The sequence below is a fragment of the Canis aureus genome, chromosome 34, assembly GCF_053574225.1.
Source record: "Canis aureus isolate CA01 chromosome 34, VMU_Caureus_v.1.0, whole genome shotgun sequence".
Taxonomy (NCBI): Eukaryota; Metazoa; Chordata; class Mammalia; order Carnivora; family Canidae; genus Canis; species Canis aureus.
The window spans coordinates 10,742,572-10,770,157 of record NC_135644.1 but is presented as its reverse complement, the minus strand read 5'-3'; the positions used below and the strand labels follow the sequence as shown (position 1 = coordinate 10,770,157).

Genomic DNA, 27,586 nt, shown 5'->3' with positions numbered 1-27,586 from the left:
GCACTAATGTGGGGCTTGAACTCACACCCCGAAGATCAAGAATTGCATGCTTTCCTGACTGGGCCAGACAGACATCCCCAAATTAGTATCTTTTAAGTAATATTTTGGAATGGCTATGTTTGGAGGCTAAAAGAATAGTAGCATATCATCTGTTTTAGTTTTTAAATTTTCATTTTTGATTGGGCAAGATGTCTTCCACCTCTTCTCTGCTAAAACAACACCACAACTCCCCACCAAATAATAAACCAAACATGCATATATATACATATATATTTACATATATATGTATGTGTGTATATATATATGTATGTATATTTTTAAAGATTTTATTTATTGGGACGCCTGGGTGGCTCAGCAGTTGAGCATCTGCCTTTGGCTCAGGATGTGATCCCGGGTCTGGGGATCGAGTCTCACATTGGGCTCCCTGCAGGGAACCTGCTTTGCCGTCTGCCTGTGTTGCTGCCTAACTCTCTGTGTGTCTCTCATGAATAAATAAATAAAATCTTTTTAAAAAATTTATTCATGAGAGACACAGAGACATAGGCAGAGGGAGAAGCAGGCTCCCTTTGGGGTGCCTGACGTGGGATTCAATCGCAGGGTCCTGGGATCCCAACCTGAGCCAAAAGCAGGCTCAACTGCTGAGCCGCCTAGGTGTCCCCCAAACGTGCATTTAAAAGAAATTATCTAACCTACTTATACAGGATACCATGCAACCTAAGGTGGTATGGTTTGTTGCCATATTTAAGGTAACCTTGGCAATTGACCTTAATTAAATGCTCTAGGCAGATATTTGTGCTTATTAATTTTTTTGGTTATTGATACGTTTTTGCCCTATGTGCCTAATTGTCACTGCCTTGTCTCCACAGCTGCAGAACCTTGGCCTGAAAATGCTACCTTGTATCAACAACTGAAAGGTAGGTACTTGTTCACAATTAAAAATGGCTACGTATAAAAATATATCTAGGTTGCCTGGGTGGCTCAGTTGGTTAAGTGTCTGCCTTCCGCTCAGCTCATGGATCTCAGGGTCCTGGGATGGAGCCCCTCATTGGGCACCCTGCACAAAGGGAGTCTGCTTCTCCTTCTCCCTCTGCCCCTTCCTCCCCTGCTTGTGCTCTCTTTGTCTTCAATAAATAAGTAAAATCTTAAAAATATATATACATATATATATTTATAACCCAAAAGAAAAACAACCCCTCAATAATATCACTTCTGAGAGAACATAAAGAAGGGTTCTCTTGTATAATATGTCTAGGAGATTTTATCTAAACTTGTATCTGCCAGTGTAAACCAACTATTCATGGCCTATAAGGTCCTTAGTTTATTATTGACTCATTATATTGGCTGCTGTAGGCAGTGTAAAATGATGTGGTTGCAGGAGCAGTTGGCAGATTTACTGCACCAATAGCTGACACAGCAGATTTTTGAAGTCCTGTGGTAAAGTGGGTTCTCAGTAAAAAGGAACTGTTAAAATGTATAGGCTAGGATGGTTCAGGCTCCCTTTAGCAGCTCTTCATATATCATCAGATCACATTATGGACCCCATTTGGGGCTCAGCAGCCTGCTGCAGTTGTCAGAAGACTGCAAAGTAATGAAGACTAATAGTGAGCAGCCCTAGTCTTCTAAGCATGGAATTTTTATTGCAGCAAACTTGTCATCTTTCTTTTGTGTGACAGACCTAGACACACTGTGCAATATTAACTGCAAGCTGGTTTTATATGATTTTAAATGCTTTTACTTTTAACTAAAGGGGTTTGAGCACATACTATTTTACTTAATTTTAATGAAAAGAGGAATAATATTTCTTGAAAAGTTGAAAAATGAATTTGTTTTTGAGTGATTTTAATTAAATATTGTTGATAAAATGCAATAAATGATCAATTAGTTTTAGAGGAAATAGTCTTGTTTTATCATTATGTACATATTGTGGTAATTTAATCAAAATTATGATTGGACAATAGCATTGATATAGAACTTAATTACTTTAGTGAAAGGCTATACCTTTTATTTTTAAAAATAGGAATAGTGTTTTAAAAGAAAAGTATTTATATTTTACTTGTTTAGCAATCTCACTTTTGACTCAGACCTTTCATTGTATTTCCACAGGGGAGCAAATTTTGCTTTCTGACAATGCAGCTTCTCTTGCTGTGCAGGTAAATATGTAAATAATGTAATATTTTTCACTTGAGTTGCAACTGTTTTTTCCTCTCCAGGCAGTCTGTGATGTTGTATGTTTATAATTTTTCCGTGTGAGATACCATTATCAATATAACATCTCTTCTGTGAAGTATAATTTTATTAAGTAATATTTTCAGTTAATTGTTGCTGGTATATAAAATAAACAAAAATCTTCATTCTTTTATATATTTTTTTTTTTTAAAGATTTTATTTATTTATTCATAGAGACACAGCTAGAGAGAGAGAGAGGCAGAGATACAGGCAGAGGGAGAAGCAGGCACCACGCAGGGAGCCCGATGCGGGACTCGATCCCAGGTCTCCAGGATCACGCCCTGGGCTGCAAGCGGCGCCAAACCGCTGCGCCACCAGGGCTGCCCTTCATTCTTTTATAAAAATCACTTATGTGTTAGATGTATTCTCTTAGTAGTTTAGCTTTTGGCTAGATATGATGGTATTGATTTTTTGTGGTGATACGTTCACTTGTGGACAGTTATTTTCTAACTTATTTGTAAAGATTTATTTACCACATATTTTTAAGCATCATTCTTTCACTGTGCTCATTCTAGCTTAATCCATTTGTTAATCTGGAAGCAGATATACTCTAGCTATTCCTTATGTATTTATTGATTATATTAGTGTCTATTATTCCCAAACCACTTATTGAATGCAATAGCTCTTCACATTGTATATCACAGTTGGGTAATCCAAAAAAGGTTAGTGGTCCTGTAAACTTTAAACTGCACCATAGGAGGAATAGGATACTTGGGGATTATTTGCTTTAAAAACAAGGTATACAGTGTTATACTATATATTAACTAACTGAAATTAAACAAACAAACCCTTACAGATATTGCTAAAGGGCCCTGTATAACCTTCACTGATTCTGTTTCCCTCTCCCTTCTCTTTCATTATCCTGAATTTGCTTATCATATGATTAGACTATAGATAACTATGCATATGTAAAGAGGGAACAAAAATAACTAGTAATGTAGATTGCTTTTTATATTCATATAAATTTAAGAAATTGTATATGTTCTTTTTTTGGCACTTTGTTTTTTATATTTGTCCATTTTGATAGATGATGTATCTCTGATTTACTCATTTTCATTGATATATGTTATCCTGCTATATGAATATACTATAATTCACTTAAAAAAAGAGAAATGTTTATGGAGATTATAGAATTAAAGTTATTCAAATGTTTTACATATGTAGCTGTTATTTAATTAGCTTACATAGTTTGAATCACTATGTAAGCTAACTATGAATACTAAAAGAGGATTTTATTGTGTAGCACCTAAAAGATAACTTAAAAGATAAACCTAAGACGTGGCATTTTTGGAGATAGGACTGTGAGCTTCTGGAGAACAGAAAGAAAGAGAAGAAAGGGCCCATGAGATTTTGCTATGTTGCAGGCATGATGGAAAGCACTTGGTCATCTCACATTCTTTTTATTCAACTTGGTACTCTGTGTTTAGTTACTGTGTTTGATAGCATGTCATTTAGCACATTTTTGTTTTCATTAAGCAAGGAAAGAAGGAAAAGATGGAAAGAAATGTATTTGGATAATAATTCATATGAGTATCTATGAATATCTTTAAGTTTCTTTCAGATTTATTTAAAATCTTTTTACCAAAAATGTAAATTACATTTATTTATTTATCTTTATTTTATCTTTAGATGCTAGTATTATAACTAGTGTATTTTTTCTTATGTTAACCTTTGAGAAGCAGAAATTCTCAGTTGATTATATGCAATAAATATGGACTTTATATTGCTATAAATCTTTTTTTTTTTCTTGGTAAGGGTGAATTAAAATTTAGCTTTCAAATACTAATAACACTGCGTAGCATACCAGATGTACTCAGTAAATGTTGAGTGAAAGGTTTATAAGTGTGGTAAAAGCAATTTCGCCTGATAACTGATAGCACAAGCAAATTATTTGCTGTGTGTAAAACAGTATTTTCACTGTTTATCTTGGAAAAAATAGCTTCATGACCCAGTGAATATTTTAGTTGAAGCACTAATTCTTAACCTCTTTTTAATTGCCATTAAATTGCCAGGGATAATTCTTTTTAGGACTTCATGAAAACTGTAAAACATTTCTCCAGAAAACATTCCAGTGCACACACGCAAATAGAAATATACCTAAGCTATTCTGCATATCGTTTGATGGGATTTGCTGTAGCTATTTGGGGGTGCCTTGTGAAAAGACCCTAAAATTGCTGAAGTAATTTTCACCAAGGAATAGAGCAGTGGTTCTTAACTGAAGGAGATTTCTACCCAACAGAAGACATTTGACAGTATTTAGATATTTCTGGTTGTCATAACTGTTGAAGTGTATGCTATTGGCATCTACTGGGTAAATGCCAGGGATACTGTTAAACATCTTACAATGCCCAAGACAGTCCCTCCACAACAAAGATTACCAGTCCCAAATGTAAATGGTTTTAATGTTGAGAAATTCTGGAATTAACTAGTTTTCAGTACAAACTGATGTATGTTACCATTAAAAAAAAAAAATAATGTTTTAAGTAATCTGAAGAAGAAATTTTAGGGTATACTTTATTTAGCAACTCTATTTTTATGGTTCCTATTAATTTACTTTCTTACCATGGCTTCTCAAATCATAGTTCCAATTAAAACTAAAACCAGGGCAGCCTGGGTGGCTCAGCGGTTTAGCCCAGGTGTGTGATCCTGGAGATCTGGGATTGAGTCCCACGTCGGGCTCCCTGTGTGGAGCTTGCTTTTCCCTCTGCCTATGTCTCTGCCTCTCTCTCTCTCTCTCTCTCTCTCTCTCTCTCTGTCTGTCTTTCATGAATAAATAAATAAAATCTTCAAAACAAAACAAAACTAAAACCAGAAGAAAAGAACCTTTTAAAATGCAGAATTTGCTTAACCATTTCAATTTTTTTGTTATCCTACATATGTCACTTAGATGATAAATTAACCAGCATATATTAAAAATTCTTAGTTTTCTTCAATATTCTTTGACTTGACAGCTGATAGTAGCCATGACTATAAATGTGACTTTTCCAGATATCTGATGTAAACTTTATGGAGTAATTTTCTTCTATATAGTGGACCAGTATCCGTTTAGAAGAATCAGTTAAATGTGTAAATTGATCAAAACAATGTGACAGGTATCCATAAACTGGATATTTTCTGGAAGATACCAGATATCAAGCATCAGATATTTTAATAGTCTGCCAGTTAAGCCATCAGGAAATTTAAATTTTACTTACCACATAGACTTGGCATTTATTATATTCCTGGAACTAAGTGGTTAGATCTTTTTTGATTAAAGGAACCCTTATGATTTCAGTTTAAAAGAAAATAAATTTTTCCCTGGACTGTTATTTCCTCTTAGATTTACTTTTTCCCCCTCATCCACAAAGTCTAGTCATATACCAATCTTGTATGTTGGAAATAGTGAAGTATTAGTGTAGCATGTTCCTCTGTTCTCATGAGCAGAGTGTGTGTGTGTGTGCACAGCAGTATGTATATACATATATAATCAATCTGTATGTGTGTGTAATTGGGAAAAGAACTTTGATAACAATTCTCTGTTACTACTGTCTCACTTCCTAAGCCTGAACCACTGTCCAATAGATATATAATGTATATAATGTTGGCCACATATGTAGTTTAAAATTTTGTGGTAATCTCATTAAAAAAATGTAAAAAGAAACATGAAATTAAAAAAAAAAGAAACATGAAATTAATTTTAATCATATTTTATTTAACCTTGTGTATCCAAATATTATAATTTTAATATATGATTAGTACAAAATTTATTAATGGGATGTTTTACTTTTTTTATATTAAGTTCAAAATCTGAAGTGTATTTTTTACTTAACAGCACATCTCAGTTTGTGCTAGTCACATATCAGATGCTCAATAGCCACATGTAGCTGATGGCTCTTGTTTTGAACCACACATATCTAGAAATACACTATGAACTACACTATTCACATGTGAATTCCCCTGCAAGATTTCTGCATAAAATGTCTTATTTTCTTTTGAGAAGTTTATGACTTTACTGATTTGATAAATGCTGTCTTTTATAGCAGTTTCCCAAATAAAATGGGCAGTTGACCTCTTCAGATACAGTATACCTTAAACATTTCTCTTTGTTTCAAGTTTCTTCATCTGTAAAATTGAGATATAATAGAAGCTATTTTATTGGATGTCATGAGGATTGACTGTGTTAATATATATAAAGTACTTAGAAAAATATGTGGCATAATGTAAATATGCAATGAATGTTGGTTATTATTTCCTTCTATTCATTGACAGAAGTGTATATAATCAATATCAGCAGGAGGAATGGAAGCTTGCAGGCCTTATAATGCCTTAACACACTGAAGTAATTAAAATAAATGTTAGGTTTAAGAATTTTTTGGAGGGGGGCAGGCCCGGTGGCGCAGCGGTTTAGCGCCGCCTGCAGCCCAGGGCGTGATCTGGAGACCCTGGATCGAGTCCCATGTCAGGCTCTCTGCATGGAGCCTGCTTCTCCCTCTGCCTGTGTCTCTGCCTCTCTCTCTCTCTCTCTCTTTCTGCATCTCTTTGAATAAATAAATAAAATCTTAAAAAAAAAAAAAAAAGAATTTTTTGGAGGGGTGCCTGGGTGGCTCAGTTGGTTTAGCATCTGACAATCGATAGCACAAGCTATCAGTTATCAAGTTCTCAGTTATCTTAATTTCGGCTCAGGTCTTGATCTCAGGGTCCTGGGATGGAGCCTCACATTGGGCTCTGCTCTCTGTGTGGGAGTCTACTTGTCTCTCTCCTGCTCCCTCTTGTTCTCTGCTACCCCACCCCAGCTTGCGTGCACTCTTTCTCAAATCAATAAATAAAATGTTTAAAAACAATTTTTGAGGGGACATATTTGAATTTGTCTGAACATTATTAATTTTTGTAATCATTCATACCATACCTAAAATGTTAATATTGAGTGCTTTAATTCAAAGTATTTTTTTAAAAAAATACTGAATAAGATTTGTTTTAAAAGTGAGTTTTATTGAATACTTTTGTTGTCTAAGGTATTCTACTGAGAGCTTTTTTTAAAAAAGAATTTTATTTATTTGAGAGAGAGATTGAGAGTGAGCATGAGCAGGGTGGGGAAGGGCAGAGGGAGAGGGAGAAGTAGACTCTCCACTGGGTAGGGAGTCTAATGTGAGGCTTGATCCCAGGATCCCAAGATTGGGACCTGAGCCAAAGGCGGATGTTCAACTGATTGAACCACCCAGGAGCCCCTCTACTGAGAGCTTTTATGTGAAGTATCTCATTCAGTCTTTACCATAACCTTGGTGTAAGGGACTATTATGACTTCATTTTAAAGATGTGGAAACTAAAACTAAGAGCTATGCCCCACATCATAGAGCCCGCAGACTGTGGCAGTAAACAGACAGTAGCAGCATTGGTTGAGTACCTACCTAAATGCTCATTGCTATGCTGAGCACTTAATTCTTTTTTTTTTTTTTTTTAAGATTTTATTTATTTATTCATGAGAGAGACAGAGGCAGAGAAGCAGGCTCCCTGTGAGGAACCCAGTGCGGGACTCGATCACAGGACCCCGGGACTCCCTAGGATCACACCCTGAGCCGAAGGCAGATGCTCAGTCACTGAGCCACCGGGGTGTCCCTGAGCACTTAATTCTTATTAACTCATTTAATACTTAAAACAACTGAATGGGTAGGTGCCATTATAATCCGAATTTTGCAGGTAATATTAGTAAGAACAACAATAATAACGAAGCTAAAATGTATACAGCACTTACTCCATGTGCCAGGCCTCGTTAAATGTATCTTTAAGATACATAGATGATTTTCCCACTCAGCAACTCTAGGAGATGGGTAGTGGTATTATTCCCATTTTACAAATCAGGGAGTTAAAGCGGAGACATTAAGCAGATGGCTCAAACTTACATAGGTAGTACTTGGCAGAGCTGGAATGCAAACCTGGGGAGTCTAGAGTCGTAACATTTTGTTGCATAGCAGTTCAGTCCAGTGACACATATCTTTGAATTTTTATTAAAAAATAAGTAGGCATTTAATTCAAAAATCATTTCTGACATTTCCCATCAAGTTATATCTTACAACTTACAGATTACATTAAGATGGGAAAGATAAACATGTGTCTCAGCTTTTGGACCTCTGCAATGTGATAAAGGCAGTCTTACCTATGTTGTCAGTTATTGTGAAGTTCAAGTTAGATAATAAATGAGAAATTCTTTTGAAAAAAGTGAAAGCAATAGAAATAGCAGTAGAAATAACAAGATGTTGAATGCTGAATTAGTACCTTATACATATTTTATGAAGTATATAATGTTACTTTCTAGTAAGTTTTAGAAAGGATATTGTTTATTATATGAAGCTAATTTAAAAAGAAACTCGTTTTCCTTTTTTGTATGGCTTTATCTGTTGTAGAAGTTTGGGCTTATTTTTAGAGAGTGTCTCAAACTGATGATCATTATTAGAATGCTACATAAAAGAAAATGTTCTTTTTACTTAGTTTTTATACTTACTTCCTGTAAGAATAACATGTAGGCTCAGGTTAAGGGAAAGATCACTATTCTACTTAATAGTCTCATTATTCCCTATTTTTCGTGAATAAATACCCTGTTCTAAAAATGAAAGGGCAGACAACAAAAAAACTTTTTTTTTTTCTGTTGAATATGTTGTATCATTTAAAAAAAAGTCAGCATTTTTATAGGCCCTATTAATTCTGGGCCATGAATACTTACATGTCAGATCTGCTAATAAATTATTAGCTGACCCTTGCTTTTTCCTTTTAGCAAATGATGCCTTTTAGGTAGACATATTAATTAGCAGTTAAATGATAATATCCTCATGTAGTGATTGGGAAGAGTAGGAGAGAGGAGTATCTCTGTCTCCTTTGGACTGTGAGTCAGTTGTTCCACTGGAGAAATAGCAGTAATTCTGAAAATACATCTACTGTAAACATGTCATGTCATCCAGGTGGTTGCAGTGGACAACTTGTAGAACTACAGAGGAAATGATTTTTGAATTTTCAGTTTGGTTGAATAGGATACATTTTTTCTTCAAATTGTTTATGGTTGTATGCAATTTTTTTAAGTGTATGTTCAAACCTGATAGAAGTAGGATGCCACCAGTGGATATATTTTAATAGAGAATTAAGAGAATACTGTTTTATGAAAGACATTTTTTGAATTGATGTAACTTAAAGTTTCATAGAGCATAAAAGTTTTTCGAGGTTTGTTCATCCCTCCACTTTGATCATCCTCTGCAAAATGAGGCTTTTGTATTTATCTTCAGGATTAGAAGAAGGAAAGGAAAGCTTAAAGGGAGAGAGAATTTAGGGAACATTTATTCCATAAGGGAACCTGTAAAATCCTTTTCAGTTATTTTGGTAAAATGAGAAAAATGGAGGCTGTAGGATGTTTCCTTGATATTATAGAATTTAAATTCTTCAGATTGAATGTCTTATGTCACCTCTTATATACCAGCAGTATTATTTTGGTGATTTATGCTTATAAAACTTGGAAGGATTTAAATATATAAAGTATGGTCTTCAGAAAAGATAATTTAAGTTGAACTTAAGTTGCAAACAGAATTTAGCAGATTAAAAACATTTTCAGTATTAATATTAATTCCTCAACATATAAATGGTACAGTATATATAAAACATTTAAATTAGTCTTACAAGATTTGTGAAAATGAAGATTGTCAAAATAGAATTAGGTGGCTATTAGAGTTGTCATTTTTAGTAAATAATAAAATGAATGATTTTACAGAATAATAGTTTGTTGACCTAAGTATCTATTTAACTTAGCAAAAATGGACTTTCCTGCAGTCAAGGAGAGTTTGCAAGTTAGAATATCAACCATATACTTTTCTGTTTAAAAAGTAAAGAGCAAGCAGGATTTAAAAATTTGTTGCTGTTAAACAGAACAATGAAGACATAGCAGTAAGATGAAAAAATGACAGTCTATTTTTTAAACAGAAAAGGGCTAGAATTCTTCATTATTAGATATACAGTATCAGCATAATCGATCTAGCAGCATTATATTTGAGCTGAAAATACACTTAAATTTGAGGCCATACACTAGCCTGTGTGAACGAAACATCTTTCATATAGTTCTGAGATGAAATTACCCTTGAATGAATAGCATCTTCATTTATCTTCAAACCTCTTCTGTGCTCTTTAGTGTATCTACTCTTTCAACATTCCACAACAAGAATTACATTACACCATTATACCAGAGTACTTGTGCGGTGTGAAATAGATTGGTTTGGAAAATGAACCTGGCTTTGCTATAAATTACATTCTCAGGTACAAAGGAATTTGTTATTTTGTTTAAAATAGTCACAAATATAATTAAAGTCTTAATTTATGTTAAACTACAAATATGGCTATTACTTTAACTGGATTAGGAACTTAATCTGTCACTTCAGGAATGATACCTAACACTTTTCATTTGTAACCTTAGATACATTATTTCAATTACAGGGTCTGCAGCTGTTTGATATAAAAAATGAATTATTTCGTAGGTAGATTTGTTCATGGTTTTTAATTTTAAAACATGCTTCTTCAGTAAGGTGGAAAATAATTCTTCAGTTGTCGTCACAGATTTTCTTTTGTGTACTGGTAAAACAAGATATGGATTAAAATTCAGAACCATTTTCATTTTGTGCCCTGAAAATGGCATTGCATGCTTTAGAATAGTCCTTAGTGAATTCTTATGTGAAATATTTCAAATTTAATTATGAAATGAATAGAAGCTTTGTCCTAAAGAAGAAAAGCCAAGGTCTGCTGTCTAAGGATAGCTTTTACATGGTTAGACTGAAAATTGCTTGTTCCCTATCTAGATTTGGATAACTTTGTTAAATGATCTACTTACATTTAGAAGCTACGTTTATAATCCCTTACTTTCCATGGTATTTATCAGCGTAAGGTACTTAAATCTTTTAAACATTTAAGAACAATTCTTTCAAATTTTGTATTATTTTTATATTTTTAGTGGCAAGCAATGTTGATTTTACTGCTTAAATGCAGAGTGTTCTTAAGTATTTAACTTGTAAGACAAGTAAATGTTCATTTTGGTTTTGGAATAAAGAAGAGGAAAGAAGATAGTTGGTGCTGATTATTGGTAAATGATCCAATATTGGGTTACTATTAGTTTATCAAAATGAATACATTTTAGATCCTTGCCATCTACTATTTAGCATATCCTAAGAATTTTAAATTTGTTGGAGTTTTTTGTTGTTATTTTTCTCAGTTGGGAATATTTATTTATAAATAATAAAACTTTTAAAAGGATTATAGGAACTCAAAAAAAAAGTTTCCTTTCTTTACTTCCAAAGTGTTCATTGAGTGCCAAAAATGTGACTGGTATTGCTTTAGATTCTTGAGTGATAGAAATTATTCTGTGTCTTTGTCTATTTTATAGCTCCTTATGCTTAATATTGGCCTTACAACTTAGTTTTATTTATATTTAATTCTAACAGGGAGAGTTTGTATCTTTTCCTATTCTGGTTATCTTTTTTGTTGCTTTCTTTCTGAACTTGATTTTATTTCTACAGCTGTCAGATGTTGATGTATCTAAAGTTGAGTCAAATATTCCAAAAGTAGTTCTTGGCATACTCTGATGTGATCTGTCTCAATGTGCTCTCAATAGCATTTCATGTTTTTGAGACCAAATTTTCTCTCTTTAAAGCTATTTATGCTCACTGAATTGTGGTTTCTGATAATTTTTTAAGTTAAATTCCTGTTACAATTTTTCTAAAATAATACCTGCTTATTGATGTAGTTGTCGTGTTATTGATTTATTTTTATTTTTATTTTTAAAACTTTTTTTTTTTTTAAGATTTTATTCATTCATACATGAGAGACAGAGAGAGAGAGAGAGAGAGAGGCAGAGACACAGGCAGAGGGAGAAGCAGACTCCATGCAGGGAGCCCGATGTGGGACTTGATCCCGGGACTCCAGGATCACGCCCTGGGCCGAAGGCAGGCGCTAAACCACTCAGCCACCCAGGGATCCCCATGTTATTGATTTTTTAAAAATAACTGGAGTTACATCTAACTTTTTAATGCAGTGAGCTTTGGTTCCATAAAATAACAAAATACTAATCTTTGTTGTATCTCACTAGTGTTTCTACAAATTTAGGTATGTTTTCATTTATTATTGTGAATATCTATGGCCTAGTCATTGAGCAAATGTTACATGAGAATGTATAGTATGCTGAGGATAAAGTAGTGAATGAGGTAGACATGGTCAGTGTGTGCTCACAGAGCTTACAGTTTGGAGGTCTTTTATCAATTCATTTATCAGTTTCATCAGTATGTACGACTTTGAAAAATTATTCATAAAAGTTTGTGTTAATATCAGGACATCTTTATACCCTTGTTTTTGCCTTGTTTAAAAGATTTGATATAAGGTACATACTGCAAACATAGAAATCATGTGTTTACTCTTTACCTTATTATTCTTTAAACGTACTTTTGGTTATGTTCCCTAATTTATTCTTTTAATATCTATTTAGGGATTTTTATCTTATGTACAATTTTGCTGTTTTGATTATAAAGGAACAAATATAACTGAAGTACAGTATATAATTATTTACTTTTTTCCTCTTAGGGAGGTGTTAAGGGGTAATAAGTGAAGTCAGCTTTCTTTTGAAATCACCAAGTCTTTTTACCTTTGCAAATGAATAAATGAGTATTTATTGTTACTAATATTATTACTATTAATTTTAATAATACCTTAAATTTATTGAACTGTTGTGTGCCAGATGGCATATAAGATGCTTTACTTTAGTACCTCAGTTAATCAGTTTAATTAATTCTAGTCATTTTAGAAATGAGAACGCTTATGAGTTAAAGGAACTTTCTCAAGCTAACAGTCACCAAGGTTCCACCCAGAGATGTCTCACTGTGAGACTTCTGCTCTGTTAAGTCTTACTGTTCTATACTGACTCTTTTTTTTTTTTTTTTTTAAGATTTTATTTACTTATTTATTCATGAGAGACAGAGAGAGGCAGAGACACAGGCAGAGGGAGAAGCAGGCTCCCTGTGGGGAGCCCGATGCGGAACTCCATCCCAGGACACCGGGATCATATCCCTATACTGAGAATTGATACAGAGAATTTTCATTTTTCTTCTTCCTCTTCCTCCTCTTCTCCCTCCTCCCCTCGCACATCTTCCTCTTCCTCCTTCTCCTCCTCCTCCATACCCAGCATGGAGCCCAACTCAAGGCTTAAACTCACAACCCTAAGATCAAGACCTGATTTGAAATCAAGGGTTGAATGTTTAGTTACCCAAGCACCCCAAGGATTTACATTTTTCAGAAGATATCCTTGTGTTCCACTTAAACAGCGTGCTTCTTAAGTCTGTACTGTTTTAGGATCCATTAGGTTATGCTAGGCACTTAACCAGTGACAATTAAGGAGTAGGAATGTGCTGATGGTCACCCAGTCATAAGAGTGGTGTGGACAATAGAAAGTTGCCCTGCTCTAAATGATGGGAAGGAGAGTCGCCATGAGATTTGCAGCATTCTCCCTATGCAAATGTAGTAACCAGGGCAGGCCTGTGTTTGTTGGCTGGCTGTGTTTCTGTTCAACCAGGTTTAGCCCTTCTCATCATTTTATGAACTAAATATTTTTATTTACCTTTTTTGGTTTTGGTTTTGGTTAACATAATGCAATTAAAAGTTATTTGATATTTCTTTTTTTTTTTGATATTTGATATTTCATGTTATAAATCAAAAATCAAGATATTTGATTTTTACTGTTATAGATTCTATTTTCTTTCTCCTGTGAGGAAGCATAATATTCATTGTTTTCTGTAAAAGATATTGGTAATTTTTTGGCTTTAAATTTAATTTCAATTAGGTTTGCTCCTCCAGATTCTTTCTGAAATATTTCTGGTATATTTCTTTGGGAACAAAGACTTAAACTAGATATGCACAATTTTTGAAGTGTTTTGTTTTATTAATATTCTGTTTACCTTATGTTAATTGTAATTTATAATAATTATAAGACCCGCATGTTTATTTTAAATCTCCTGAAGATTGGACCATAGTTGCTCAGATTTTTTTTTTTAATTTTTTAAGAAAAATGTTGTTTATTTATTCATGAGAGACACAGAGAGAAAGGCAGAGACACAGGCAGAGGGAGAAGCAGGTTCCATTCAGGGAGCCTGATGTGGGACTTGATCCCAGGACTCCAGGATCATGCCCTGGGCCGAAGGCAGGCACTCAACCACTAAGTCATCCAGGCATCCCAAGTTGCTCAGATTTTAATGGACTGACAGTGGCTTTCTGGTGAGCCCTTATCTGACCACTCTACATCTAATAGCAATACCTTCATACTGCTTTGTACTTCTAAGTAGCAGGAATCACCATATGTGTTTTCTAATTTCATCTGTCTCCATTGGAATGTAAACTCCATGAAGGCTGAGACTTTATGTTCGTTCACTTGTTCTATTCTCAGTGCCTACAATAGTGGTGATATATAATAGCTGCTTAGTAAGTCTGTATCAAGTATGTGGATGAATGCATAAATACTTGCCATTCATTCTTCTAGATAATCAGAATTGTGTCTTTCTATCAAGTTAGTTCACAGGAAGCTACGTATTGGATCAAATAAATTAGCCTTTTGTAGGCCTTATTAAATTGTGTTTTAATATTTTACTCCAGACCTTTAGAAGAAAAATAACATAAAAAGCAATTTTTCATTTGGCATTATGTTGTCTCATGTCATTCAGTAGCCCTTACAGAAGATTCCAGATGAGAAATGTCTTTTGGAGTTTAGTATGAGAAGTTCACTTGGGGAGTGACCCTATTCTTTTCTGAAGACTACAAATATTCCATTGATGGATTCACCACAGTTTACAGAATCAGTCTCTTACTGATGGATATTAGGCTACTGTTATAAGTATAAATATTATAAGTATAGTATAAGTATACTGTAGGATTTCTAGCAGTACAGCTGTGGGGTCAAAGGTTATATATGTTTAAGATATTTGTAATGTTGCCAAACTACCCTTATAAAAGATTCCATTGATTTCTACTCCAGCCAGTGGTTGAGTATAAATTTTATGTTTTGAATATTGACTAAGCAGCCTCTTAAAAAATGTTTTTATTATTAGAAGTTTCTGTTGCTTCATTAAAAAAATTCACATAGGATTACAACTAGAAGATTTACTGGGTTTTAGACTTCTTTAGTCTTCATTTTGTGATTTGATGTATTGTTCAGATTTTCATGTTCATTTATCGAGCCGATAATCATTATCTGGCACATAACTGGGAATTACCATAGTAAAAGCTAGTTTTAGAAGACAGAAGCATCTGAATAAGTATCAAGAAGAATCAGAAGCTTAACTACCATGTTACTGAAAGATTGCTGTAATAGGGTCCCTGTCTGTATTTCTGATATTCTGTTATCTACAGCATTTGAAAGGGTTTTCTCAACATTTAAACTGCTAGTTTTATAATCAAATCAAAGCAGTGGCATTGTTATTTATAATAACACTTTTGAATCTGGGATTTAAGGTTATTTGTAAGGGTTGAATTGACTGGTAGCAGATTGTTCTTGTTCTTTATACTTTTGGCTTTGCTTTCACTTAATGCAAATAAAATATATTTTAATTTTCAAAATCATTTTTTACAAAAAAATCTGAGCCATGATTCCCAGAAGATAGGATTCAGAAGCAATTACTGAAGAACTAGAACTTAGAATCTTCATGGATTATTGCAGGTGTCATCTTCTGGGACTATTTCTAGAATTTCTCTGATTTAAAAGTTCTCCGTGCTCTTTCTAAAGAATTCAGAGTCAAGAAAAAAATATAATCCTTTTGTACTTACTTTTTTCCTTTCTCCTAACAATTGGTGACATTGGATATCCTTTTTAGCTTAGAATTAGGAATTTTAGAATCAAATTTGCTACTCTTATTTATTTAATTTTTTTTATTTATTTATGATAGTCACACACACAGAGAGAGAGGCAGAGACACAGGCAGAGGGAGAAGCAGGCTCCATGCACCGGGAGCCCGACGTGGGATTCGATCCCGGGTCTCCAGGATCGCGCCCTGGGCCAAAGGCAGGCGCCAAACCGCTGCGCCACCCAGGGATCCCTGCTACTCTTATTAATAGACGTTTGAGTCCCCAGTATTTGATTATTATGGATCAAGCTGCTGTGAGCATTCTAGTACATGTAGGTTAATGGGGGGAGAGGTATATTTCTGGGAATGGAATTATTGTCTGATACGGTAGGCATATGCTTAGTAGTAATTACCAGACAGTTTCAAGGTAGTTGGATTAATTTATACTCCCACCTGTAATGAGAGGCTTATCTTACACACACATACACACAAACATGCACGCACGCACGCACACAGTCTGCTATCCCCCCCATATCCCATCCCCAAATCCGGATACCCAGAGGCAACCAGCTTTCAATTCTTTCAGCTGTGTTATTTTTCCAGGTATTTACCTCTGTATTTTTAAGATGCTTGTGTTATTAGTTCAATTAAAAATTTTAAAGGTATCTATTGAATTCCACTATGAAATTCCCCTCCTACAACTCCCCTTCCTCTTCTTCCCCATCTTCCCAGTTATGTTCTCAGTTTTTTGGTTAAATTAGTATTCAGTGTTTATATTATAATTAGAATGTAAATATTGATCTCAGTTGAGTGGCTCAGTATGAACATATCCTTTTTTCCTTTTTTTTTTTTTTTTTTTAAGATTTTTATTTATTTGAGAGAGAGCATGAATAGGATGAGGGGCAGAGGGAGAAGTAGGAAGCCCCATTCAGAGCTCAATCCCAGGAGTCATGACCTAGCCAAAGGCAAATGCTTAACTGACTGAGTGACCCAGGTGCCCTGAACATATTCTTTCTGTATGACCCCTCCACCTCGCCCCCACCCCCAGTTAATAATCGTTTTATTTAATTCATTTGGGTAGTTTTCTCTCCTAAACTCTGAACTGTAATATTCCCCCTCACAATGGTCAAATACATCAGATTCTTTCTTTTCACTTCTCTCAGAAATACTACCCTTGAAACTCTTGTTCCTTCTACTCTAATTGGAACAGTTTTTTTTTTCCCCCTCTGCTGGCTTCAGAGCTGTTTTCTTATGACTGCTATTCATCATCATCCATGGAATTCTTTTTGCTTTTCTTTTATGTTGGATTCCTTATTCTCTGGATCCTGTATTTTTTTTTCTTGGTTTATTATTTCTATTTTGTGCAGTACATTCTTCATTAGCTTCCTAGGGAAGAGTACACGGGAAATAAAAATTTAAAGACCTTGCTTATATGATACTACTTTTATTCTGTCTTCATACTTGATATCAATACCTTGGCCACATGTAGAATTTTAGGTTGGCAAGATTTTTTCTGTAATGTTTTTAAGGCCTTGTATTATCATCGAGCTTTCAGAATTGCTGTTGAGACATGAGTGTCATCTATTTGCTCAGTCCTTTGTATGCTCCACTTTTCTTTTTTCCCCTTTTCTTTCCCTTCTTTGCTTTCTTACTTCCTGTATGCCATGATCACATCCCTTAAACTCTTTGTATGTTTGTGTGTTCCCGTATTATAATAAGCATATTTGTTGTACTTACCTCTAGGCAAAGCTCTTATGCAAGTACCTGGCATATAGCAGTAAATGCTCAATGAATATTAACCATTATAATGTTTCTTTAACATTTTTTCTGCAGTTTTTCTTCCCTGTCATTTCCTTTTTTGTGGCTTATTTTGGCTCTCTATTTTTATGTTCAAGGCTTTCCTCAAATACCTCTTGGTCCGTGCTAACAGCTTATATTTGAGAGTGAGGTACTAAAAAGCTGAGGGGGGATGAGGGACTTTTTGACATGTAGGCTTTACAGTAGACTGCTTGCATAATGAGCTGCCTTTTTTGTTGGGTGCTATCCCATCTTCTCCTGCCCCTCCTCAAACTGTCAGCATTTTTGGACTTTTCTACAGTTCTCTCTCTTATCTTGGAGGGACTTATTAATTTGGTTGCTAATATATGGGAGCTGAAAGGGAGAGGGGTGCTTGGGTCTCTTCAGTCAGTGTCTGCATTCTCACTTAACTCTTACTCTTTTCAGGGTAGCACCCCCACCCCACCCACCCAGGGCTGTCCGCTGTTCTTGAGACTTGAATCAGGAGTCTTGCTGGTTCAGTTTCTTCAGAAAATGAACCTCAGTTTCCTGCCAAGTTGGAGGCAGACTAGTTCTGTGATGCTTATACAGACTTTTAGCCACCCCTCTTACTTTTAGTCCTTAACCTCACCTCTGCCTTCTGTGGTAGTTGTTGCCTCCAGTTTTGGAATCTTCCTAGTTTCTGTAAGGTGGATGCATTGATTTTTTTTTTTCCCTTTGCGTACTCTAAGATTTTAGCTTCCTCTGCCCTGTTAAGTCTGTTCTCCCATCTGACAAATGGGCAGACATTTCTGGTTTGCTTTGGTCTCCTGTCCCCCTTCTTTGTGTAATCCTGGGTTTATCAGTTTTCTGTTTCTTCACTGTTATTTTAGAATTTTTAAAAATTTTATTTATTTATTTGAGAGAGAGAGAGAGAGAGAGAGAGAGGACACAAGCATGAGTAGTGGAGGACAGAGGGAGAGGGAAAAGTAGACTCCTTGCTGAGCAGGGAGCCCAATATAGGGCTTGATCCTGGGACTCTGGGATCATGACCTGAGCAGAAGACAGATAGTTAACCAACTGAGCCATCCAGGCACCCTAGAATTTTCTTTTTTTTTTTTTTTTTTAAGATTTGTTTATTTATTTGAGAGGGAAAGAAAACACGTGGGGAGAGAGGGGTAGAGAGAGAGGGAAGGAGAGAATCTCAGATTCCCTGAGGAGTGCAGAGCCCGATATGGGGCTCCATCTCATGACCCCAAGACCATAATCTAGGCTGAAATCAAGAGTCCAACAGACAATCAATTGAGCCACCCAAGCACCCTTATTTTAATAGAATTTTTGAAAGATTGCGGAACTTCCAGGGCAGCGCCGGTGGCGCAGCGGTTTGGCGCCTCCTGCAGCCTGGGGTGTGATCCTGGAGACCCGGGATCGAGTCCCACATCGGGCTTCCAGCATGGAGCCTGCTTCTCCCTCTGCCTGTGTCTCTGCCTTTTTCTCTCTCTGAATAAATAAATAAATCTTAAAAAAAAAAAAAAAAACTTCCAGTGATGATGTAAATGTTCAGTTATTTGTGCTGTCCAATAAATACAGTAGCCATTCACCACATGTAGCTGTAGAGCACTTGAAATATGGCTAGTGTGACTGGGGAACTGAATTAAAAATTTTATTCAATTTTAATTCATTTAAATTTAAGTTAAATAGTCACAGGTGACTGGTGGCTACCGTATTAGCACAATTATACATTCTGATAGTATGTGCTCAGTTTTTGCTGCAAATTATTTTATATTGTTAATCACTTGAATTAGTTTGGAATAAAGTATCCAGCTGAAGAATAGGAGTTAGCTGAGTTATCCTAAATGTCCTTATTTAATTAGAATTAATTTTTCTGTGGATTTACATAAGAATAAATATATGAAGACTGCAATTTCAGAATTGAAAATAAAATGTGTTTTAGGTTGGTGTATCATGCCTGTTTTATTTGGGGGCTGATAAGAGATGGAAAGTGAAAGTTTGGGAACCTCCCAGGAATCTTTTTTCCATCCTACAAAAGAAAGGGAAAATATTTGAATCAAAGCCTGGTTTAGATTTAAGTTTTATTTTTATTTTTTATTTTTATTATTATTATTTTTATTTTTATTTATTCATGATAGAGAGAGAGAGAGAGGCAGAGACACAGGCAGAGGGAGAAGCAGGCTACATGCAGGGAGCCCGACATGGGATTTGATCCAGGGTCTCCAGGATCGCGCCCTGGGCCAAAGGCAGGCACCAAACCTCTGCGCCACCCAGGGATCCCTGGATTTAAGTTTTTATATTCTCAAAGACAGTCCTAGTAATGTTCTGTTATGCATTTTTAATGTTTGGATGAAAATATTGTGTTTATGACATCAGACTTCTTTGTGAACTGTAGGTTAATTCGTAAAATTTCTTTTGAATTGGGGTTGAAGAGTAATTGTAGTAAATGTAAAATTAATCTTTGACTAATTAGAATTATGCCATTAGTTGAGGTCTGTGGGGAGTTGAGTGTTACTAAATTGGTCAGAATGCAACCAGTTAGGATGCCTGGGTGGCTCAGTGTTTGAATGTCTGCCTTCAGCTCAGGGCGTGATCCTGGGGTCCTGGGATGAGTCCCGTATCAGGCTCCCCGCAGGGAACCTGCTTCTCCCTCTCCCTCTGTCTCTGTCTGTGTCTGTGCCTCTCTCTGTGTCTCTCGTGAATAAATAAATAAAATCTTAAAAATGCAACCAGTTATATTTTAGTAAAAAAGTAAGAAATTCACAGGACTGGAAACATGGCTTTGATTGCAGAATCTTACTATTTTGCTTAATCTTTTTTAGTGAAGTAATAGCTTTTTGGAATAGCGATTAGTACAGTTACCACTGTGTATTTTGTTCAGCAACCACTGTATATTTTGTTCAGCAAAATATACAATATTTATTATTTTTATAGCAGTGTAATTGTTAACTAACAAGGGAATATTATTCAGACATTTGAGAAGATAATATTAAGTAGTTCTTTCAAATTCTTTTGTTCTTTCCTGTAGGCCTCAATCCCCTTTTATTCCTTCATTCTCAGCAGATGATTTCTTCTCCCATTTCATAGAATGTGAATGTTCTCTTGTTTTCTTGTCCTTCTTGCTTATCAAGTTGTAATCACTGACTCTAACCACCCCTTGCATTAGAGTGGAAAAAGTGTCCTATTTTCTGACAAAAACCTGTGCTTTTACATCCCTTTTAACCTTCTCATGGATCTTGTATGCTTGTTATTCTACTTGTTTTTTTGTCATTTCAGTGTGTTTCCGCTGCCTTTTCTTTTCTTTTCTTTTTTTTTTTTAACTTTTCTGTTTATGTTTTAACAAACTCAGCCTTTCTTTCTCATCGGGTACAGATACATATGTAATAGAAGGAAGACCCTTCTAATCTCTTCTTAACCATTCTTCTTGAAAGAGCTACTGATATTTATTGTCTCTAATCTTTCCATTTCTAGCAATCTGTGTTTTAATAAGCCTTCCATTTGATTTTGATACTAGTGTACGCTTGTGGGTCAGTCAAGTTGTTCACTGTCACTGTTATAATTTGAAAGCACCGGTTACAGTATTTAGAGGACATTGAATATTTACACAGACACAGAAGAATCAACTGTTGTTTGGTTGAGGTGATGTTTAAAGCTAGAAACAGTAATTGTTGGTGAATTAGAATTTGGTTTGGCTGTGAATTACAGAAAATCCAAAATAACTGACTTAAAAGATAGAAGTTTATTTCTTTTTCTTATAAACACAGGTAATCCAGTTTTGGTGACTATGATTATTGAGGAACAAGGTTTCTTCTTATTTTTATTTGTATTTTTTTATTATCTTTTAAAGATTTTATTTATTCATAGAGACAGAGAGAGAGAGAGAAAGAGAGAGAGAGGCAGAGACACAGGCAGAGGGAGAAGCAGGCTCCATGCAGGGAGCCCGATGTGGGACTTGATCTGGGGTCTCCAGGATCACACCCCGCGCTGCAGGCAGCGCTAAACTGCTGCGCCACCGCCACCGGGGCTGCCCAAGGAACAAGGTTTCTTTACTCTTGTTGCTCTGCCATCTTCAGTTCTCAGCTCCTATTTCATGGTTCAGTTTGACTGCTGTGGCTATAATCATCGTTTTCATATTCTAGTGAGCAGAAAAGAAAAAAAGTGGAGAGACCACATCCCTTTCCTTTTAAAGAAACTTCACAGCAGTGGCCCAGAACTTTAAGTCCCTTTGGCCAGAATTTAGACATTGGTCACATCCAGTTGTAAGGGAAGCTGGGAAGTAAACTTATTTCAGACAGCCATCTATGAAGATATAATTCATGGTTTTTAAAAGTGATTGCATAACATTCCATGATTTGGATTTACCGTAAATGATTTACTTGTTCCTTATTGTTAGACCTTTAAGTTGCTAATGAAGTTTTTGTTACTATAAACAAAGTGAAAATCAGCAACTTATGTCTTTAAAAAGTGAATTAGTGATCAATAAAAGCCACATGTTAGAATATTGAGAATTATAGGAGAGAACTTGGAAGTAGTAAATAACATTTTGAGAGTTTTCTCCTAAGACAAGAAAAGAAGAACCCATAAAGAGAAATGGAATTAAGCAATACCTTATAAAATGTGGACTTCCGTCATCATTGAAGAAAATTAAAGCAATATATAGTATTGCTGACTTATAAACTAATGCAGTAAAATAAATGTGGATAATTTACATTTTTTAAAGTGTGTATAAATGCTTAAAGTGTCATACATTTACTGGTGTCTAAGTCATACTGATTTTTTTTAGTATTGAAATGCCTTTTTATTTTGTTTGGAATACAAATCTTTTGCTTTAAATTGGTCTATTCTTTTCCTATAAAGTGCTATATATGAACTATTACTTAAGTTTAGAAAATAAAAGTTGTGTTCAAATATGTATATACGTTCACTAGGCTAACTATGCTTCTCTTGATTTGTAGGCCTTTTTGCAAATGTGTAATCTGCCTATCAAAGTGGTTTGTAGGGCAAATGCAGAATATATGTCTCCATCTGGTAAGTTTTCAAAAATTCTGTTAATATTCTACATTGATAAATTGTAGTGATAATCCATTTTTTATACCTATATTTTAAAAATGCCTATTTTTGTTTACTTATTTACCCTTTGAAGAATTATCCCATGGTTTTGTAAAGTAACAGTTGTAAACTTGATAATCTTTGGGTGGACATTGCTGCTCATTTCAACTCTTTGGTCATAGTCGGTTACTGGAAAGTTCTAGAAATTGCTTTAAGTAGTAAATATTAAGAAAATACATAATCTCAGATATCCCCAGTCATATTTACATAAGACTATTTCTACTTCAGAAAACAAATTTTAGTATTAATGAGTCCATTGGTTATTAAACATGGTTCTCTAAACTATGTTCTCATATTAAACAGAAGGAAGAATAGAGATTGTGGAATAATTAATTTGTCAAAGATCTTAAGGTCATCTCTGAATGCTTTTGGTTTCTCATTATTTTTTTTTTGTTTAATTTTTATTTCAACAAGTTTTAAGATACTTATTAAGATTTTAGCCTTTCTGCTATTTTTTATAATCAGTATTGCCTTTTCTGTGTATCATGTATTAGTAGTTTAAGGTACAGTTTTAAATAAATATGATTTAGATAATTTTTAATATAAAAGTATAGTGCCATAATGCTGATAAATAAATGTTAACTAGAATTGGTATGGATAATAATTATGGATCTTACTTTGCAATAATAACACAGAATTACTCCTTTATGGGTAAATCCATTAAGTCCAAATGATTGGGATAAATGTGCTACATTGCTTTTCAGAGAGACATTTACATATCTTCTCACTCCGAAGATAACTTAGAAATGTGTAAAAGACTTTCTTTTCATCTTAGGTTCTTAAAGTGGTAATTGTCAAAAACTGTGAAGACAGCCTCACACACACTGAAAATTCTACATTAATACATCTACACTTACAGATTGATGAATCTACATTTTAAAACATTTCCATAAAAAATTTCTAGTCTTATAAACGTAGACATATTTTAGATTGTTGAAGACCATTAACTGACTCATTTTCTGTTAATTTTAAATGTATGTTTTATAAACTTTCTGAATTCTGGTGAATTATATTGGGTTTTGTCCCATCTTTTTCCTTTGTGTAATCATGCAAAAAGTGTAGCTACACATATAAAAAACTTAATAATCTAATACTAAAGTTGATGTCTTTGGCAAATGAGGAGAAGCCATAGAGTTCATCCACCTATTTCCTAAGATGGCTGTACTAAGTTATCACCTAGCTAGATATCGGTTTTTTAATATACCCTATGAAAGACAAATATAGAGGCTATAAGACCTACACATATTCATACATACATTCGTAGGAGGAGTTTCCTGTAGGTAGATGAAAATGACCCTTTCTATTTAAGGCATTTATTTAAATTTTATCATCACTCTAGTATTATTCTCTTTTATCATATGATTTTGGGTGATGAGTGGTATGTTTTGTTTGCTTGATCTTGCTATGGTAGATTTTTAAAGCAGAGAGCATCACAGAGTGGTCAGAAATCAAGTCACTCTTGGCTAAGAGTTAGGAAATTTTTACTCTAATCCTTCTGTGACCCTGTCACATATTAACAATTTTCTTGGGAAATTTCACTTCTCTTTTTTGAGCTTCAGTGACTACATCTGTAATGTGTAATGGTTGGATTAGATGTTATGCAGGGCTCTTTTTATTTCTAGTATTTTCTGAATCTACAAACTTGCTTTCTTTTTGCTTCCTTTAAAAACCAAAGTTCTAAAAATGATTATTCTGCTTAACATAAGAAATAGAGCCCTCAGTTGTTTTTTTTCTTTTTTTAATGATCTCTGATTGATGCCACAGAATAAATGTCTTACCATGCTTTTGCTTGATACCTGCAATAAGGATATAACATTGGCTCCACTTTAAGTCAGGCAAGTGACAAAAAACATTATTCACTTCTAATTTGTTGCCTTGATTTTTATATGTTTCTTTATATTTAGACATACATGAATACTCAGTTGATTACCCACACTGCTTTCCTGCTTCAGAATCTACTGAAAGCATTTTTTTTTTTTTTTAAAGAAAATACAGGGGTGCCTGGTGGCGGTGGCTCAACAGTTGATTGTCTGTCTTCGGCTCAGGGTGTGAACGCAGGGTCCTGGGATCGAGTCCTGCATTGGGCTCCCCATTGGGAGCCTGCTTCTCTCTCTGCCTCTCTGTCTTTCATGAATAAATAAAGCAAATCTGAAAGAAAGAAAGAAAGAAAGAAAGAAAGAAAGAAAGAAAGAAAGAAAGAAAGAAAGAGAGAAAGAGAGAAAGAGAGAAGAAAGAAAAGAAAGAAGAGAGAGAGAGAGAGAGAGAGAGAAAGAAAGAAAGAAAGAAAAAGAAAAAAGGAAAAAGAAAGAAAATACAAACTCCTTCTTCCAAGAAGGCAAACTGAATATTGAAAATGAGAAATATACGTGGCTTTCAAAGTGTTAAAACCTAAAAATAGCCTTCAGTTTAGGCATTTATCCACACATCGTTTTCATTCTCAGATCATTTTATCTCAGAGGACCTGCACTATTTCTAGCATTTTAGTACTTACAAAGATTTTATCCCAAGTTAAAAAACAGTATGACCTAATACTCAGATAAATTCTTTTTTGCAAGATTTATAAAGCAGTAGGAAAAGGAACTGTGGAATTCAGTGTTTTTATATTGGTAATATGGAAATGTCTTCTAAATATATCTATTGAGTTGTTATTTCCCTGAAGGGGCCTGCCTGCCTTTTGTAATGCGTGTTATCCTATGGATATAGACTGAAGCTTTTGTTGGTGCTATGGACCTCATCCATTACCCTTGGGCTGAGTGAGACAGAGAGGAGTGAATCTGTTAAAAAGGACCATGAAGAAGCCTGCTGTTAGTGTGAACTCTATTTGAACTAGGTCTGATAGCAAGTTTCATCCTCTAGCTTTTGGGGTGAACTTTATTGCTATTTGGAGACTATTTCATCATCTCTGATAATTTCATCAACTATAGTATTTATAAAAATGAAATACTTTTTTAATGTGACATTTAGTTAGAGAAGCCAGTTTTTATAAGCATACTTATTTTTTTTTCCTCAGATGTGTCTGGGAACATACTTTGTATTATAATTCATAAACTATCATACCTTCAAAGATTGTTAATTCTCTTAATGCCTGATATTTTTTTTAGTCAAAGACATTTATTATTATACCATTATATGCTTAAAATATTGAACTTAATGGGTGTCTAAGATTTAAAAGTAGAAATAAAAAAGAAGTCGTCTTCTTAAATGTAATTTAAAGTACAGATTGATTCATTGTATTCTGAAGAGAAAGCCCCATTACATTTCTTTTAAATCTAATAGTGGTTGTGGACCAATGTCCTGCCTTGGTTGTTTTAATTTGAATAATTAGTGTTTACTGCTGCTATATAGCGATTTGTTAGTGTTAGTTCTAAAAAGGGAATATTGTGATCAGTTATCACATACAAGTGAGAACTCTAGAAATGAATCTCCTTTTTCTTTTAAAATTAATCAGTACTCGTTTAAAAGCTTATAGAATTTCACGTGCACATTTAACTATACTTTCAAAAGTTATAGGGTTATGAAATCAGCATATTAATAAAACAGATTCTATTTTTGTTTTAACTTACTGAAAGTATTTTCATACATTTTTTTTTTTCCTCCACAGGTAAAGTACCTTTTATTCATGTAGGAAATCAAGTAGTATCAGAACTTGGTCCAATAGTCCAATTCGTTAAAGCCAAGGTAATAAAAAAGATATTAAATATATTTGATCACAGTTAGTCTTAAATAAGTCATTCATCATTGTTAAGTGTGTCTTAACATTTGTATTGATTTTAACCTAGTTTTATAAAATGCCAATATAAACTAGTGGAGAAATATTTCTAAAGCATAAGTTTTTTTTCCCCCATAATGTAAATCAATAGCTAAAGATGTAATTTGATCTTTACAAAATGGTAGATAATATTCTAACTCACACGAGTTTTGGTCACAAATGGAAACTTTGGTTGTTACAAAATGTCAGGTTAACATTTGAGAAGGTAGATACAGGATATATTTAGAAGTTGAACATATTAGTGTATACATTTGAATTCAGTTTAGGTTTTAGTGGTTATAAGGACAACCTCCATTAACATTATGGGTAACATATCATCCTTCTAAATTATTGTATAGTATTATTTTGTATGGATGTTTTATAATTTATTTACGTAAGCCTTTATTGATGGACACCTAAATTGTCAGTTTTTGGCTCTTATTGACTGTTAAGATAAATATTCTTCTACAGATGGCTTTGTACACTTGTCAGATTATCTCCTTAGGATAAATTCCTAAGAGTGATACTGTGATACTATATACATTTTTAAAGTCTCACCAAGATGGCTGGATTGAACTAAAGGGTTATACCATTTTATGCATCTACTCATTATTATAGTATTTTAGAATTTTTAAATTAGTGTCTCTTTCCCTATACTTTTACTAACTTTCTTTTTCATCTTTGATCACTTAATAAGCAACAATAAATATCAGTCTTTTGGCATTTATTACTAATAAGGTTAGTCTCTAAAAAAAGAAAAACCGTAGGTTTACTGACCATTCTTGTTTTTTTCTCTTGTGAAATAATTGATAATGTAATTTTGTCCATTGAAAGATACATTTTTATAATGACATATAAATATGCCATTAACATTTATTAATATTTATCAATATTTTGTAGTGATAGAGTATTAACTTTTTCA

The 27,586-nt window shown here is 34.2% G+C and overlaps 1 protein-coding gene across 5 annotated transcripts in view; it reads left to right on the top strand.

Annotated features, from left to right (window-relative positions):
• The window catches only part of MTX2 (metaxin 2), a 66,469-nt gene that overhangs the window by 25,811 nt on the left and 13,072 nt on the right, over nucleotides 1-27,586 (top strand). For all 5 annotated transcript variants that reach the window (XM_077883465.1, XM_077883464.1, XM_077883466.1 and 2 more), the window contains exons 2-5: nucleotides 867-914; nucleotides 2,104-2,150; nucleotides 22,763-22,835; nucleotides 26,518-26,594. In XM_077883465.1, coding sequence (XP_077739591.1) covers nucleotides 867-914; nucleotides 2,104-2,150; nucleotides 22,763-22,835; nucleotides 26,518-26,594 — 245 coding nt within the window. The remainder of the gene's footprint in view (nucleotides 1-866; nucleotides 915-2,103; nucleotides 2,151-22,762; nucleotides 22,836-26,517; nucleotides 26,595-27,586) is intronic.